This window comes from Chelon labrosus (genome assembly GCF_963514085.1).
Source record: "Chelon labrosus genome assembly, chromosome: 14".
NCBI lineage: Eukaryota > Metazoa > Chordata > Actinopteri > Mugiliformes > Mugilidae > Chelon > Chelon labrosus.
This window is the reverse complement of record NC_140347.1, coordinates 13,871,074-13,885,394: the sequence shown is the minus strand read 5'-3', so window position 1 is coordinate 13,885,394 and position 14,321 is coordinate 13,871,074. Positions and strand designations below refer to the sequence as shown.

The 14,321-nt window shown below is 45.2% G+C and overlaps 1 protein-coding gene across 1 annotated transcript; it reads right to left on the bottom strand.

The window, feature by feature from the left end:
- Positions 1–351: 351 nt before the first annotated feature.
- Positions 352–5,649, bottom strand: sesn1 (sestrin 1). Its single transcript, XM_084560618.1, has 9 exons — positions 5,275–5,649; positions 4,380–4,445; positions 4,090–4,290; positions 3,805–3,987; positions 3,301–3,537; positions 2,952–3,206; positions 2,673–2,863; positions 2,439–2,583; positions 352–2,347 (listed from the first exon to the last, which is right to left on the bottom strand). Exons 1-9 carry the CDS (start codon positions 5,374–5,376, stop codon positions 2,261–2,263), a joined length of 1,467 nt encoding a protein of 488 aa, XP_084416744.1. The 5' UTR covers positions 5,377–5,649; the 3' UTR covers positions 352–2,260.
- Between the last annotated feature and the right edge of the window lie 8,672 nt (positions 5,650–14,321).

Sequence of the window (14,321 nt, the reverse complement as noted above, 5' to 3'; positions counted from 1 at the left end):
ACTGTACTGTTGACAAACTGAACTGTTCCCCTGAGTTCAGCTTACTGTTGGTGAAGTCAGTTTTATTATCAAAGCGCTGAGTGTACTTTGGAACCGAAGTAAAACTCCATGTCTTCCCACGAGTAGCTTTTGCATAACAGCACTCAGATATGTTCACTAATTACAATGGGTTAGTTAATTTCCGACTGTTGTGCAAGTGAGCACAGAGAGTGAGCTTGCGGCGACACTGATTGTGCTATGACTACTTGTTTCCCCGATTTGTGTTGGTCTTTCCACATCGAACACAACCTCTTCGATGAAGCAACAGAATCCAAATTGTTTTAGGAGAAAACTACGAATGATACACAACAATTCAACATTATAGTTTATTTTTTTTTCCATCTTTTTCATATATTTTCATATAAAAAGTGTCAGTAACTGACATCAGTCAGAAGTTTGAAAAAAAAAAAAAACAACTCTTCCTCTCAAACCACTTCCAAATGTACCATTCGTTTATCATCACAGCCCTCCTCATCCTCCTCCCCATCATCATCATCATCAGGATAACACTCATTCATCTGTCTTGATTCTTTCAATCCACTCTCAGAAGAATGCAGTACTTTACTGATTTTAGTAAACAAAAAACAAAACAGCAGAGGTTTCACACCTCTGTGCAAAATAAAAAAAAAAAAAAAAAAAAAGCTGCTTTTGCACTGGTTAGACTTCCCCAGCAGGGAAATAAGCACAGCTACAACCTTTTGCGTTCGAAAGCTATCGACCGCAGTCGGCCCTGCGTGGGCGAGCCGGGTCCCCGAGCAGCGGGGACGCGTGGCGGCCCAGAAAGAGTCTCTGCTCACCAAAGAGCACTTCTTTATATGTTTCATTAGAGAAAAACAGAAGAGGTATTCGTTCACTGGTAAAATTCACAATCCAAAGCTTTTGAAAGTGTTAGGGCGACCAGGCAGCTGGGATAAGCGGAAGACAGATAAAGGTGTGGTTAGGGCAACCGGAAGCAAATCCCTCCTGGAAAACCTGGTTTCTAACTTTCTTTTTGATTAGCTTTTTTTTTTTTTTTTGAAAAAAAAAAAACAAAACATTTTTTTTTTCCCATTACCAGAAAAATAACAACAAATGATTAACAGTTATCTCGCAATAACAGAGCTACAGCAGAAGCAAGAAGTCTTTCCTTCAAAGTGCCTCGCTTAAATCTTTTTTTTTTTTTTTTTTGACACATGAAATTCAAAAGTCGTACTTTTTATTTCCTCTCTCCGTCAATTCGGTAAAACACACGCAAACATCCACACATCAGTCATCATGGACATAGGACTCACGCACACCAATACAGTCAAACTCAAAAAGGGCTCAGACAGTGTTCTTTTGAGTTATTTTTTTTCTCCACACCTCTGGTTTTCACACACTCGTTGGATTAGCTTACATCGACGTTTTGAGATTTGGGTAGAGGGAAACAGGGAAGGGGGTAATGCTGTGGATTTCTAATGGACAGGGGCTTATTTGAAGGGTTTGGGGGGGGGGTTGGGGGAGGTTTGGGTGAGGGGGTGGGGGATTTGGGGATCAATATGACCCCTCTGAATACGACATGGGAGCAGCAGCATCAGCACGTATGCACACTGTGCTGGATAGTTCAGGCACACGTAAAAAAAATCACCGCCCAAAGTTAATGCGTCCACCTCCAGTCACCACCAGCAACCACATCGACAACACTTCTAGTACAAAATGAAATAAGAAAAATATTAAAAGAAACTAAACATGACAGTGACGACAAAATTAAAGTGCAGACTGTTTCTGGCTGCACGTTTTTTCTTTCTGGGGTTTTCTTCACTCTAATAGACGGGTGAGATTGGCAACCAGTGTGTGTTGCATTGCTGGAATACTAAAATGAAGTCCTGGTTGCCTCCAGCACAAACTCCCCATAGCAGAGAAGGAGTTTGCTCCAGGCTGCCCTCTCTTGGTCAGTTTTGGCACTGCAGGCAACACAAACTAAGAAAAAAAAAAACAAAGGAGTTTGTGTATCCTCTTGTATTTTGAGATGACTCTTCTCCCGACAGTAATCTTTTTCTCTTTTTTTTTTCTTGCTTTCCATTTGTTCAGATCCTCTTCTCGACATCCAACCAACAAGCACTGTCACAACCCAGGGCTCTCCTCTCCTCCGCGTTTTTTTTTGTTGAACCCCTCCCCCCCTTTGATTTGTTTCCTTTAAGTGTCCCACAATGAGCAACGACAATAACAGTAAAAAGACAACGATGAAAACGCCAAAAGCACTTCATGTCATGTAGCGGGTGATCGCTCTCAGAGCGTATAACAGTTCAGCTTGCATTCGCGCTTCCATAAGAAGCAGGTTAACGTGGACCTGCGGGGAACGAGAGAGAGGAGACGGGTGTTAGGACGCTGCGGTTAAATGAAGGGGCGGCGATGTCAGGGCATTCGGGCTTCAAGCTCACCTTCTCGGAGTGCTGAAACTGCCTCCAGAAACTCTCATACATTCGTTTGGTGGTCTTCTCAGGACTACACACCATGGTCTTTATGTAGATCTTAAAGCTACGGTCCAGAAGCTGGTTTATCTCCCCGTAATTATAGTCATCATACCTGAGGAACACAGAGCAACAGTGTCAGGAACACAAAGCAGCTTATTTTATAAAATTATATAAAAAACTAAAAGCTGTTCAGTGACTGACCTGATGCCAAACATGCAGTGGATGTAGTTCCAGATGGCCCTGCGCAGCATACTGGTGTCCACATCCTTGTGCGTTGCCATGGTGTTGTAGGTCAGGTTGTAGGCCATCTGAAACTTCTCGTCCAGCATCTGACCAACGTCCGGATACAGTCGGTTGACCAGAGAGAAACCGTGGTCCTCCCAGCTGTAATCCTGCAGGAAACAACAATCAGTCCCGCTCGTATCGCCGCGTCGCTAAGTGTTCACTGCACACGGCACACAGACTGGGTGAGACCTCTACCTGCGCTCTGAATGTGGGCACATGCTCCCCCCTCCTGGAGAAGTCCTTGTAGCCGTAGCTGGGGTCCTCAAAGTGGCGGGAGACGTCTCTCGAGGGGACGCACTCCTCGTCCTCAGCCGTGACCACCAGCATGCTCTCGGTCTTCTCCCGTTCGAAGCGGGTCGCCATCTCCTCCTGGCTGGCCTCCTCGTCGTCACGACACTCCTGCAGCTGCTTCATCCTCTCCATCAGCACCTCCACCTCACCACACATTTCCTATAAAAAGAAAGCAAATGTTTTTTTTTGTTGTTTTGTTTTAATGGGGACCTTTCTCTCGTTTCCTCTCTCCTCACACACCGTCCCCACTCACCTGGTTGCCGAGAAAATCGTCGTGGTGGATGGCGTGACCGTTGCCGTTGGCGATGTCGCACACGCAGTACTGGCTGACGGAGGGGGGTCTGAACGTGTGCCCGCCGTCGCAGTGGATTTCGGGCGTGATGCCGCAGCCGAAGGTGAACGAGGCGAGGGAGTGGTAGTGTGTGAGGAGGACCACGGCGTGGATCAGCTCTGCCAGGGACCAGCTGTGTTCCTCTGCCTTCAACAGGCGCTGGAAATAAACAGAGGAAAAACTGTGAGTGACGCAGAGCAAAGCCAAATAATGACTTCAATATCAATGACCTTTAAGGAAGCAAACGAGGAGGGGTGGGGGGGAATATGTTTTCACACATCACCCTCTATCCAGTCCTCGCGCAACTCTCAAATCTATTCAAGCAGCCAGCTGCAGCTAGTCCCGAGCCTCCGCCCATGATCTCAACCTGTTACATCAGACTTTTCACACCCACGTCCACCGTCAGCTACGTGCCCGCCGTCTCACCTCGATGTGTTCCTTGGTGAGGAGCCAGGGTCGGTGGGCCAGGATTTTGTTGAGCTCTCCGAGCTGCTGCAGCTTCTGCGGGGCCTCGTCCAGGCCGTTCAGCCACTTAGGATCTCCCCCGACCTGGATGAAGTCGTTGACGTGGAGGTTCACCAAGTAGGAGCACTGGTGTCTAGCGGCAGCCTGCGAGAGATCACACGCAAAGATAAAGCTAACCACAAGACAACAGACAGACAGACTGCAGCGCTGTTTTGAGGATCCGCAGAGGCCTCCGCGCGGTCTCACCATGATGCCGATGTAGTGTCGGTAGTGCAAAGACAGGGGCCCGTCCATCTGCAGCAGGTAGTGCTGCGTCCGGAGAAAACTCTCCAGGTACTGTGGGTGGAAGCCCATCACTAGGGAAACGTTGTCGAGGCGACCGAGGGCTGCAAACGCATCCTCAAATATCAGCCGTGTCCTGGCGTCCACTTTACTGACTTGAAGAATCTAATCGAGAGATGATCAATGCGTTAGACGCATCCCGTGCAAATGTCTCACACACGCAGATAAACCTGAGGGTGAAGATCACGTCATACCTCCTTTTCTGGGATAAATCTGCTTGGTCCGTTGCCTAGTGGTCTTGGGATCCTTACCCCCAAGTCCTGCAAGACATAAAAAAAAGGAGAAAATAGATTTAAATCTCACAAAAAAGCAGAGGAGACTCTATCTTTAGGTGCAATCATCACTTCCCATTTCTACCAGCAGCCCCTCTACTGTCACTATTTTTGCTCCACGGCCGTGAGAAATCAGAAAGTCTTGAACACATATGATGATTTTCACTAGTTTGCAAAGAAAATTAAAAGATTTCTGACATTTTTTTTGCAGAAGCGAGATGAGATGAAATGAACAGATGCCACAAAAAAATAAAAAAATAATATAAAAAAATAATAATTAAACTCTGTAATAATTCATAATGAACGAGGAGCGCTGCAAGTGTCCCTTCATGCACAATTAAAAAGACAGCAGAAAGCTTTGCATCGTCTCCTCTATGTCCTGTAACTTTCCGTTGCTTGTCGAGACATGTCTCCTAGCGGACACTGTCCCACGGAGCAACAATGAAGTAGGAGATGAATGAATGATGGTGAAAAAAAACAGCTCGCTGCACAGAAATGACACTGGGTGGAAAAAAAAAAAGAAATGAATGCGTGACATCTATAAAGACGACTTTTAAAGAAAAGCAGCGAAGAGAAATAGGGGGGATTTAACTGCCCGGTGGCCACAAACTCTTCCTCTTACTCGCAAACAACCTGGACAAAAGACTGCACTGCAGCTTGTTTGTTTAAAGGAAGAAAAAAAAAAAAAAAACGTCGCTGGAGACGCCGCAAAATAACATGACACCGTTTTTTATTAACTCCCGGGAGCGAGGTGGAGGATTAAAGACGATGCGTTTAACCGTGAGAGCTGTCTCCCCCCCTTTCTTGTTTTTCTTACCTTTTTGCTCAGCCGTTCACAATGGGTGCATATCTTTAACAGGTCTGTCACTGCGAAAGAATTATTTTCCACGTCCTGTGCAGGTGCGACCGCGTGCCTCATCTCGTGTCCTCGCTGCACCCAGTTTTATTTGGGGGGTTTATAAGATTAAAAAAATAAGCAAAAAAAGAAATAGGGTGAATGGCTGTTTCCTCCTCTCTTTGTTCCTTGAGGCACTGGGCAAAGTGCTCAGTAGTCAGCTGTTGCGGCCCCACAGCAGAATACCGTCCTCTCTCGCTCATACATTCGGTAAATAAGTCGAGGCTCGTTTGATCGACGCGCTCGGCGGCCAATCGCGCGGCGAAAACAGGTCCCCCGGCGGCCAATGGCGACGCGAGGGAGGTTTAGAGGGCGGAGCTAGGAGTGAGGAAGAAGAGGGGGGGACCTAAACGTGAGCTGAGAGAACAATCCCCCCCCCCCTCTAAGAAAACATCATCACTCCTCTCTCCTTCTTTTGTTCCCTGCTGCCATTGATCATGATTGAATTTACTGTTAATGCACCACCCCTCCCCTGTATGCTAACTAATCAATTAAAGGTCCTCCAATCACTCCAAATCAATGCAGTCGATCATTTATCACAAGGGAGCGCTGGATATTGAGCGAATACTTGAAATAGCTGCGACAGATGCATGCGGCTCTGCTATCTGTGTTATGTGCATTAGTTGAAAACAACAACAACCTAAAGACAGCCCTGGCATGCAGCAGCAAGTCCCCCTGTTGGCGTCCTGCTGTAGTGGCGTTAGAGGAGGAGGAGGAAGATTAGGGGTGGGAGGGGGAGTGAAATGAGGCCCCCCGGCTCTTCTTGGTGAGCGAAAAAAGGTAGAGGTCCACTGTGCAGGAGTGGAGGGGGGGGGATCGGCGTCCAGCCAGATGGGTGGCTTGCAGGACCTGCTGCAACAACAGCCTTTCAGTTAGTGGTTTTCCACCACAACCTATCAGACCACAGATGACACCACTCCTGCACCAATCAGGCCGGGCCCGAGGAGCCCTTTAAAAGACAGGAGGAAGCGGAGATAAGACAAGGCAGCTCTTATGGCTTTGTTTATCCCAGCTCGGCAATAACACGTCGAACAGAACTGCGTATATAACTGGTTTATCACGCTTGCACTGGTTACAAAGTCAATAATTACTCAGAATTATTATCTGGTGATGGTTTTCTAAAAGAGTATATGCTGATATTATCAGGCTTATTTACGTGTTTTGTCAATGGTTCGCTTGTATTTGAAATTCCTGGTGAACAACAGATAAGTGGCTGTATTTTCTCGTCGCAGCACATGCGAGTCAAGTGTTGTTTCCTCCAGATTGCCAGCGACCACATTTACAAACGCACACTCATATTGGCCCGCGTGTGAACCAGACACGCGCACGCGCTCGTCTGCGCGTCATGTTTCTGTGCAAAGGCTGCAAAAATAACACGTTTCCCAAGCAGAACTGAAAGGCTCTTATTTTTCTGGAGAAAGACTCATTTTATGGCGAGTAAATTGCACAATATAATAAAAAAAAAACATTTACTGTCCTCGTCTCGGTTCATCGTCACTACTCTGCATACTGTATGTCTTTGGTTGGACTTTGAGGGTATATCCTGTAAAAACCAGACAAACAAGTTAAATTTAGAATTGATGACTTAAACAGGAATCAAAGCAAAGGCAAGTCTGTCCATGTGTGCTCCGATCAAGAGCCTGCCTGGCCAGTTTGTCAACCGGCTGCAAGTCCCCATCACTGATAACCGGATAGCACAGTGTTCAGCAGGTTCATTGTGTGGAACGAGTCCCCCCCCCCGGCTAGTCCCTCTCCTGATGCCACAGGGTGGGGTGCAGGGCAGCGGTAAACACGTTCCCATGGCTGGAGTCAGCACTCCCAGGGCTGCCGGGTGCCCCATGGCTCAGCAAAGCTGCAGAAGAGGCTGGTCAGCGTTCGGGGCTGACGACACGCACCGAACCTTTTCACACAAAAAGCGCTTAGGCCTCGCGGACACGGCCAAACACTATTGTGAGAGCGCACGCGCACTGACCACGCTGCAGCTTTACTGTATTCAAATCAGAGGTGTCTGTGTTTGTGTCTCAGCGATCAAGGGAAAACTTGAAGGGTGTGATTACACCTACAGCTGATTGCATGCGGTCGAAATGATAGGAAGTTGCACGTTTGCACTTGAATTACACAAACCAGACACTGAAAACAAGACATATGTACTCATAATAATCTGCATGTTGAGCAGACCCGTCAAAACGGTAAATAACCATATAATGTGACAACTAGAGGAAGCTCCAGGAAGGCTGTTAGGTGAGTTTCTGTCCAACTACAAGTTCGGTCTGTGTGTTGAACTTGTCTGCTTGTTTGTTTGTCTCTCTCTCTCTAAGAAAACACAATCGAACGGTTTACCCCAGACCTCATTGTGTAATGCCTGACTGCCATTACAATCTGCGGGCCTCCTTCATGTATTCCTGGGTGTCTTTCTGAAACAGGCTGAGAACACAGTGTGACAAACACAAACCGCACTGCAGGTGTCTAGGGGGAGTCAGAAGATCTACATCTGTAGGTGTCCCCGATACGGTACCTCTTTGATGTCACGTGCAGTGAGTTTGAAATGAATGTGTCACTCTGAAATAGCAGATTTATGCAAACTACATTCCAAGCGTGATGAAATGAAAGACGTATCGGCCTGCTGATAACAAACCAGCGACATTGGGACTGCCACCGAGCCGGGACGCTACCCTGGATATGCCTGTGCACATGTGTGCATGGGATGGGCGCTGCGATTAGGGTTAGAACAACATAGGAAAGATTAATGAAGGGGAAGACTCCTGGAAACAACAGGAATCATCTCAGATTTGTTTCAGATACTTATCTGCTGGAGGAAAGGCCTGAACAATGGACACATTTCCACTAGTTTCAGACTAATGGTAATAAAAGAATACTCCCATGAACTGTAATTGGCAGGAATGATTGGGATTCAAAGTTGTTTTTCCAGATATATTTTATGACAAGCTGTTTTTTTTGCCTACGTGGCCGTTTAAACACTGTTTCCATCCACATGAAACCCTTAATATGTGTTGAAGCACGAGCCAACCAGACAGGTGCATGTTTAACATCTGTTAAAGAACAGAAACAAACCATCTATGTTTGCAGTGCAGCTAAAAAGAGACCGAACACACTCGTCTAAAATGGGTAGTCTTTTTAAGATTACAGTTAAAAACAGTAGTTTCTGTTTAAAGTCAACAAATAAGAGAAGTATGAGCTTTAAAGCGTAACTTTGAAAGAAGAAATATCGCAATATCAAACCAAGATCAGCTTGATTGAGTTATGTGTTCAGACTACCAGGAAAAAAAAAAAAAGCAACAGGCTACAAGCTCCATTTGTCTTCAGCGATGTGAAGCCACAAACCAACATCTGACACATGCAGCGGCTTGACGGAGGTGACCCACAACAAATCAAACTTGGGCTGAGCTTCAACTATTTCGGTGCTTGATTTATCAACCGATCATATAATCATATGTGCATGTTTCACCAGCGGAACAGCAATTCATCCGGCGGGGGCAACTTCTGAGCAGGAGGACGAACCAGATGGTTAGCGGTTCGATCTCTGGTCCGTTAACAAAATGTCACAGCGTCCTTGAGGAAAGACACTGAGCCCAGAGTCGCTCCCAGTGCTTGGCACCGGTGTGAGAATGAGCATGTGTTTGTGTGAGCGAGTTGGCAGGTGCACTTAAGTACCAATAAGTAAAAATGTGCTATATGATAAAAGATGTTTTAAATGAACTGAAGACAAGCGCTGGACCAACATTTCACCAACAATATGCAGTAGCTGTCCATTCTTAGCCACTTTGCTACGGCGTCAATCATCGTGAACAAAGCTGTTTAAGCATACGGCCCTCCATGACTTTGAAAACTTTGGATTTCTTTGTTGACTTTGTGACTCTTCTCTAGTTTTACTGTCACTGGCGGCTCATTTTAGCATTTGCCATTATTTAGAGGAAGTTACACATGTTTGTTTAGTGTGTACATTGTACATGCTACTTATACATAGTACATTTCATGTCTCAGCGTGTCTAGCCACTTCTTTCTGCAAAATAAAAAAGCTGGAACAAGTTTATTTGGTTTTTCTATCACGTTTTGACACTAAAACCTTATACTGTGCCTTCTTTGAATCTAAGCCGACGACCTTTGTGCTCAGTAAAGGAGCAAAATACGAACATTTTATAGCCACCATTGAAGATTATGAATGTTTTCCCCCCAGAAAAGAAGTGCAAAGTTCAATAAGTGTTTAATTTAGGGTTTGGTTGAGGAAGCCAGTAAACAATTTCCCACGGTGGAGTTTTTGCAACACAGTTATCAGTAAATGTGGTGTAAAACTGGATAATAAGTCTGGAACAAACAATTAGCAGTTAAAGCAAAGGAGTTTAATTAAGATCCAAGGTTTTTATCAAGAATTAAGTTCTCTAAACTCTGTATAAGTTTTAAAGTATGTCAGCTACTTTCTAAAATGCTTAGAAAAACCAGTGGTTTTTCCTTTACGGGCGCACAGAAGAATTAACAGCAGCTCCGAACCAATAGAGAGGATGATAAAAGCTAATGAGATTAGAAAAGAGAGAGAGAGGAAGCCATGCCAGGCGTAAACTCTACACACATGTGTGTCTCAGCATTGCGGCTGCAGTGTTTTCTCATGTAGTAAGAAGCGAGAGAACCGCAGAAACTGTGGGGATGTTCAACAAGTGGCAGAAGTCCACCAGACCAGTTCAAACCCGACCTATCACTGCACAGAGGAGAGGAAGCAGAAAAGTCTCAAACACTGACATAGGCCTAGCAACAGGCTTCCACCAATCACGGGGCAGAACAACAGTTTCAGGAACCAATCTTGTCCGCTCTCTCTCTCTCTCTCTCTCTCTCTCTCTGCCTCTCTTGTTTCTCTGAAAGAAAAAAAAAAAAAAGCTGAAGAAAAAAAAAAAAAGTTCTGCCGAGGTATGAAGTTCACTGAACAAACTAATCTGGTGTGTTTCACAGAAAGTTGTTCAGTTTACTCTTGTATTTGCTAAGTCGTAATTTCCCTCGGTTTGAGCTTCCCTGACAAAGAGTGGCAAAACAAACGGTCTCCTAACTTCGCTGCAAACACAAAACCACATGTTTCAAATTAGCCCAGAGGCGCACAACAGAAAGTCTCATCTGTGAAAAACAACCAAGGGAGCCTTTTCCAAGTAAACAAATTCATTTGAAAGCTGTAGAAACTGTTTTTAAAAGTTTCTACGGGTGAGGGGGGAGGGGGACAAACAAATCTATATATTTAAACACCAGTGTTTCTATGAACTACACAGCTAAAGAGTTAAAACTTGGAGGATATCCCTCACCCCACTCTACAAACACAGCTTTAGGTTCGAATCAGTTCATCTATCGCTGAGCATTCAGCTGAGCAGGCTGGAGGGGTTAACCCTTACCTGTCCTGGAAGCTACAACATTACTGAGAAGTCATGAGGACCTGAAACCAGCGCTACATGTGTCAAAACACGCTGATTATAAGCTTCAGACACGTCGATGTAATCTCAACCAAAACTTTAGCTATCTGCAAAGCCTGAATTGGATCAGTGTGGGAATTAACTAGACCAGCGTTGCCCTTTGGCCCTCTTTGAGCAAGTCTTGGCCTCTTGTCTTCTCTTTTCTCAGTCGCCTGTTCTCTGATCTGTGTGTTTTCTGGCAGGCTATCAGAGTGGAGTGGTCTCGCCAAGCGCCGGCCTTCCTGAGAGGAGAGGCGTGCCCCCCCACCACCACCACCACCACCACCCCCATCCCCTCAGTCCAGCAGGTCCTGGACGAGCGCACACCAACACTGGGAGGAAGCAACGTTCCCTGGATTCCATGAAACGCAGAGGAACAGCAGAGAATTCGGAGAACACGTGGAAAATTTAAAGGGAAAGAGGTATCTGGGACAAAAAATAACCTCGCCTTTACGGCTTTGTGCGTATACACATGCCTACACAAATCCCTAAATAATGTATATGTGCTGCGGCTGACAATCGAGGGGAAAAGGCGTCGGCCTGCAACCCCTGTGTGCACGTGAGGAAGAGTGAGTTCCCCGGGATGTTATTCTAACAGGGAGAGGGCAGCTGTCACAATACAACAGGCTTCAGGAGAAAAGATCCCATAGAAAAACAGAAAATACCAAACCCTCCCCTGCTATCTTTAGCTTGAAATGACAGAGACGCCACAAATCAGCAGTAAACTCCTCATTTTGCTTTGCCTATCCTCTTTTTTCCTACATTTATGTAAATAACGTGGGCTGTCCTTTGACTTCCTTAAGTTTATTGATGAAACACGAGCGATAACACTGAGAGACAAGTCCAGAGTTGCTGCCAAAAGTTCAAAAACACAAAACTCAAAGTGTTGTAGTGAATGCTTCAGACACAGAATCTGGGCCAGGCTTATCTCTGTTGCTCATGCTATCCAAAAACACGGGACGAACAAAGCTGAAATCGAGCACAGCCCCTCTGGTCCGATGCCGCTGTGTGCCTCTATGAATGCACAGCTGTTTTTTTCTCTCCCCGACAAGATCTTGGCTTTGCTGACTGAGCAAAAAGTGACTCATCTCACTGGGAACACGGCCAAAGAGTTGTTGATCATCTCCTGATAATTCCTAATAGGCATTTTGAGCCGCACACACACAAACGATCTGACTCCTCACCTGTTTCTGTCAGAAAACAAAAAAGGTGGTGATTCACCGCCCAGAATACAGCAAAACAACACGTTAATAAGACCTGCTTGCGGCAGACATTTCACTCAAATGGGAGCCACTAAAGCAACGACAATAAAAACCTGATGAGCCGCTGAGCCAAACAATGTTTTATTGTTTCCATAGGAGTCATTGAACTCTTATTTTACAGAACAAGAAGGGTTGTCAGCCCTGAGAGCGGTGAAGCTGATAAAATCTAAATATATCATAGAGGCTACAGCAAAGATTAGAAACCATTATAATCTCAGTTAATCTGCACTTCTCTCTGTTTCTGATACTAGTTTCACTTCACCTAGATGTATTTTGATTGTAAAGCTGAAGAGGGGATGTGATACTGGTGCACTTTAAGGAGCAGGAAGTGATACGGCCTAATTGTTGCACTGAACCATTTTGCTCGTGTCCTATTACTTCATTAATAGGCAATGAGCGCCGGTACTGAACTGCAGAACAAAATGTCTGGCAGAACCCCACCTGGGCGCGACGTCACAGCGACTGCCGCATAAATGTTTAATGGTTTATGAAATGTCCATTTGATTGGGTGGAAACTCAATCACCTTGGCCTCCTTTCTCTTCACCCGGAGCCGCCGCTGACTCAACATTTTCCAGTAATGTTAGAGATTGTTTTATGCTGTCAATGATTAAGATGACATCAAAATCTCAATTCACCAGACATGAAAAGGGTGTCAAAGTGGCTGCCTTGGTAAATGGTTAACGTTGGGTTTTTTGAGAATTTCCCAGAATGACTTCAGTCTCCTATAAAAGTTAATATAAGGACCAAGTCCATATTCAGTTTAGATGTGCAGCTGAAGCTTTTTGCTAAGTCACACCAAACATAGTCATTGTTTTTTGCTTTAGGTTCTGCTGATGGTGCTTGTGGTTCTTTGTAATTTGCGCTTTAACGTTCCCAGTTGGCTTTTAGCAAGAATAGCATAAGGGGCTAAAAATAGTCCTTTGATGGCGACGCACATTTGAACTAAACCCAAAGTTCACACTACGAAGAGCAAGGTTACAAAATGGTCAAGCCACTTTGTTGGCGAGTTGTTGCTCAAGGGCTGGTGAAATAAACACGTTGGTTGCACCACTGGAGCGCTGAAAATAAAAGCTGAAACCAACGCATCTTTGATGTGTAATGTGTCACATCCGCCACGCACCTACAAGTATCGGTTATTGGCTGAGTATCGTCAGCTTCCGATGAAGATGACTTATGGCATAAGGCTCCATGTAAAGATGAGTTGATGATTCATGTAGAAGAATAAGAAGGCAGCATAGAGAAGGGAGAAATCAGTTGAGGGGCTTTGAGGTGGCAAACGGCAGCGTCCTGCAAACACGTACATCTTAAATCCCATAAACGTAGGATAAATTGCTCATAGTTAGCTGGATACTAACCACGAATTCTAATAAACACACAGGTTTATCACTTCCTCAAATGTTTATGCTTGTGTTTTTTGAAGAATAAGAATAAGAAAAACCTTTATTTGTCCCACAGTGGGGACTGTATGTGTTCATTTGTTATCAGTAACTATGCTGGTAATATGCAACAAACCCAGGAATTAACCAGGTCATTCAAAGGTCCACGGAAGAAGGCTGAATGGCCGATTATAGCCACAGACTGTTTACCAGTCACAACCCTTTGTTTTTCCTCCTCTTCACCTTTCTTCATCTCGTTTGCCTCACTTTCTTGCGACACGACTTTAACTCCATGGGAGATGTACACAGCGAGGCCAGCAGATTTCGGTGTGTGCAAACAAACGAGGGACAAGTGCAAACAGCACACACACACACACACACACAAACTCGCAGCACATGCACACGCATGTTGACTAAACCCGGCGAGTTCCTCATATGTGAAAACACAAGCACATGACATGAGATCATGAGCTGGCACATGATAACAGCGGAAAGGTGCAGAAAAATGCCGACTTCAGCGAATTATGCTGCGGGCCGATATGTGTCGATAAATTAGGGAGAGCTCGGTGAGTCATTCACATGTCTGACAATAAACGGAAGTCAGGTGGAATTACGATCACTACTGACCCACAAACATAACAGAATGTTTACGATTAATAAAAAAAAAAAGCTGACTATAGCAGCTTCTACAAACTGTCCCCAAAGTCAACATTTCTCGTCTATTACCATGTCAAACGGTTGCGTCATGCTTGCATCCTCTTTCAGGATTCATTCTCATGAGACTGCGCTTTTGGGTTATTAACGGTTTAACTTAAAAATACACTGGGTTAATGTGTGTGGTTTCGCTGTGTGCTGGTTCTCCACAATTACAAACTCTCCATGAACC

Coding starts and splice junctions, on each gene's coding strand:
- sesn1 (XM_084560618.1), bottom strand. CDS start 5,376: ATGAGGCACGCGGTCGCACCTGCACAGGACGTGGAAAATAATTCTTTC. Junction 2,584..2,672: donor CACTGCATGTTTGGCATCAG/GTCAGTCACTGA, acceptor TGTGTTCCTCAG/GTATGATGACTATAATTACG. Junction 2,348..2,438: donor AGTTTCAGCACTCCGAGAAG/GTGAGCTTGAAG, acceptor CGTTCCCCGCAG/GTCCACGTTAACCTGCTTCT.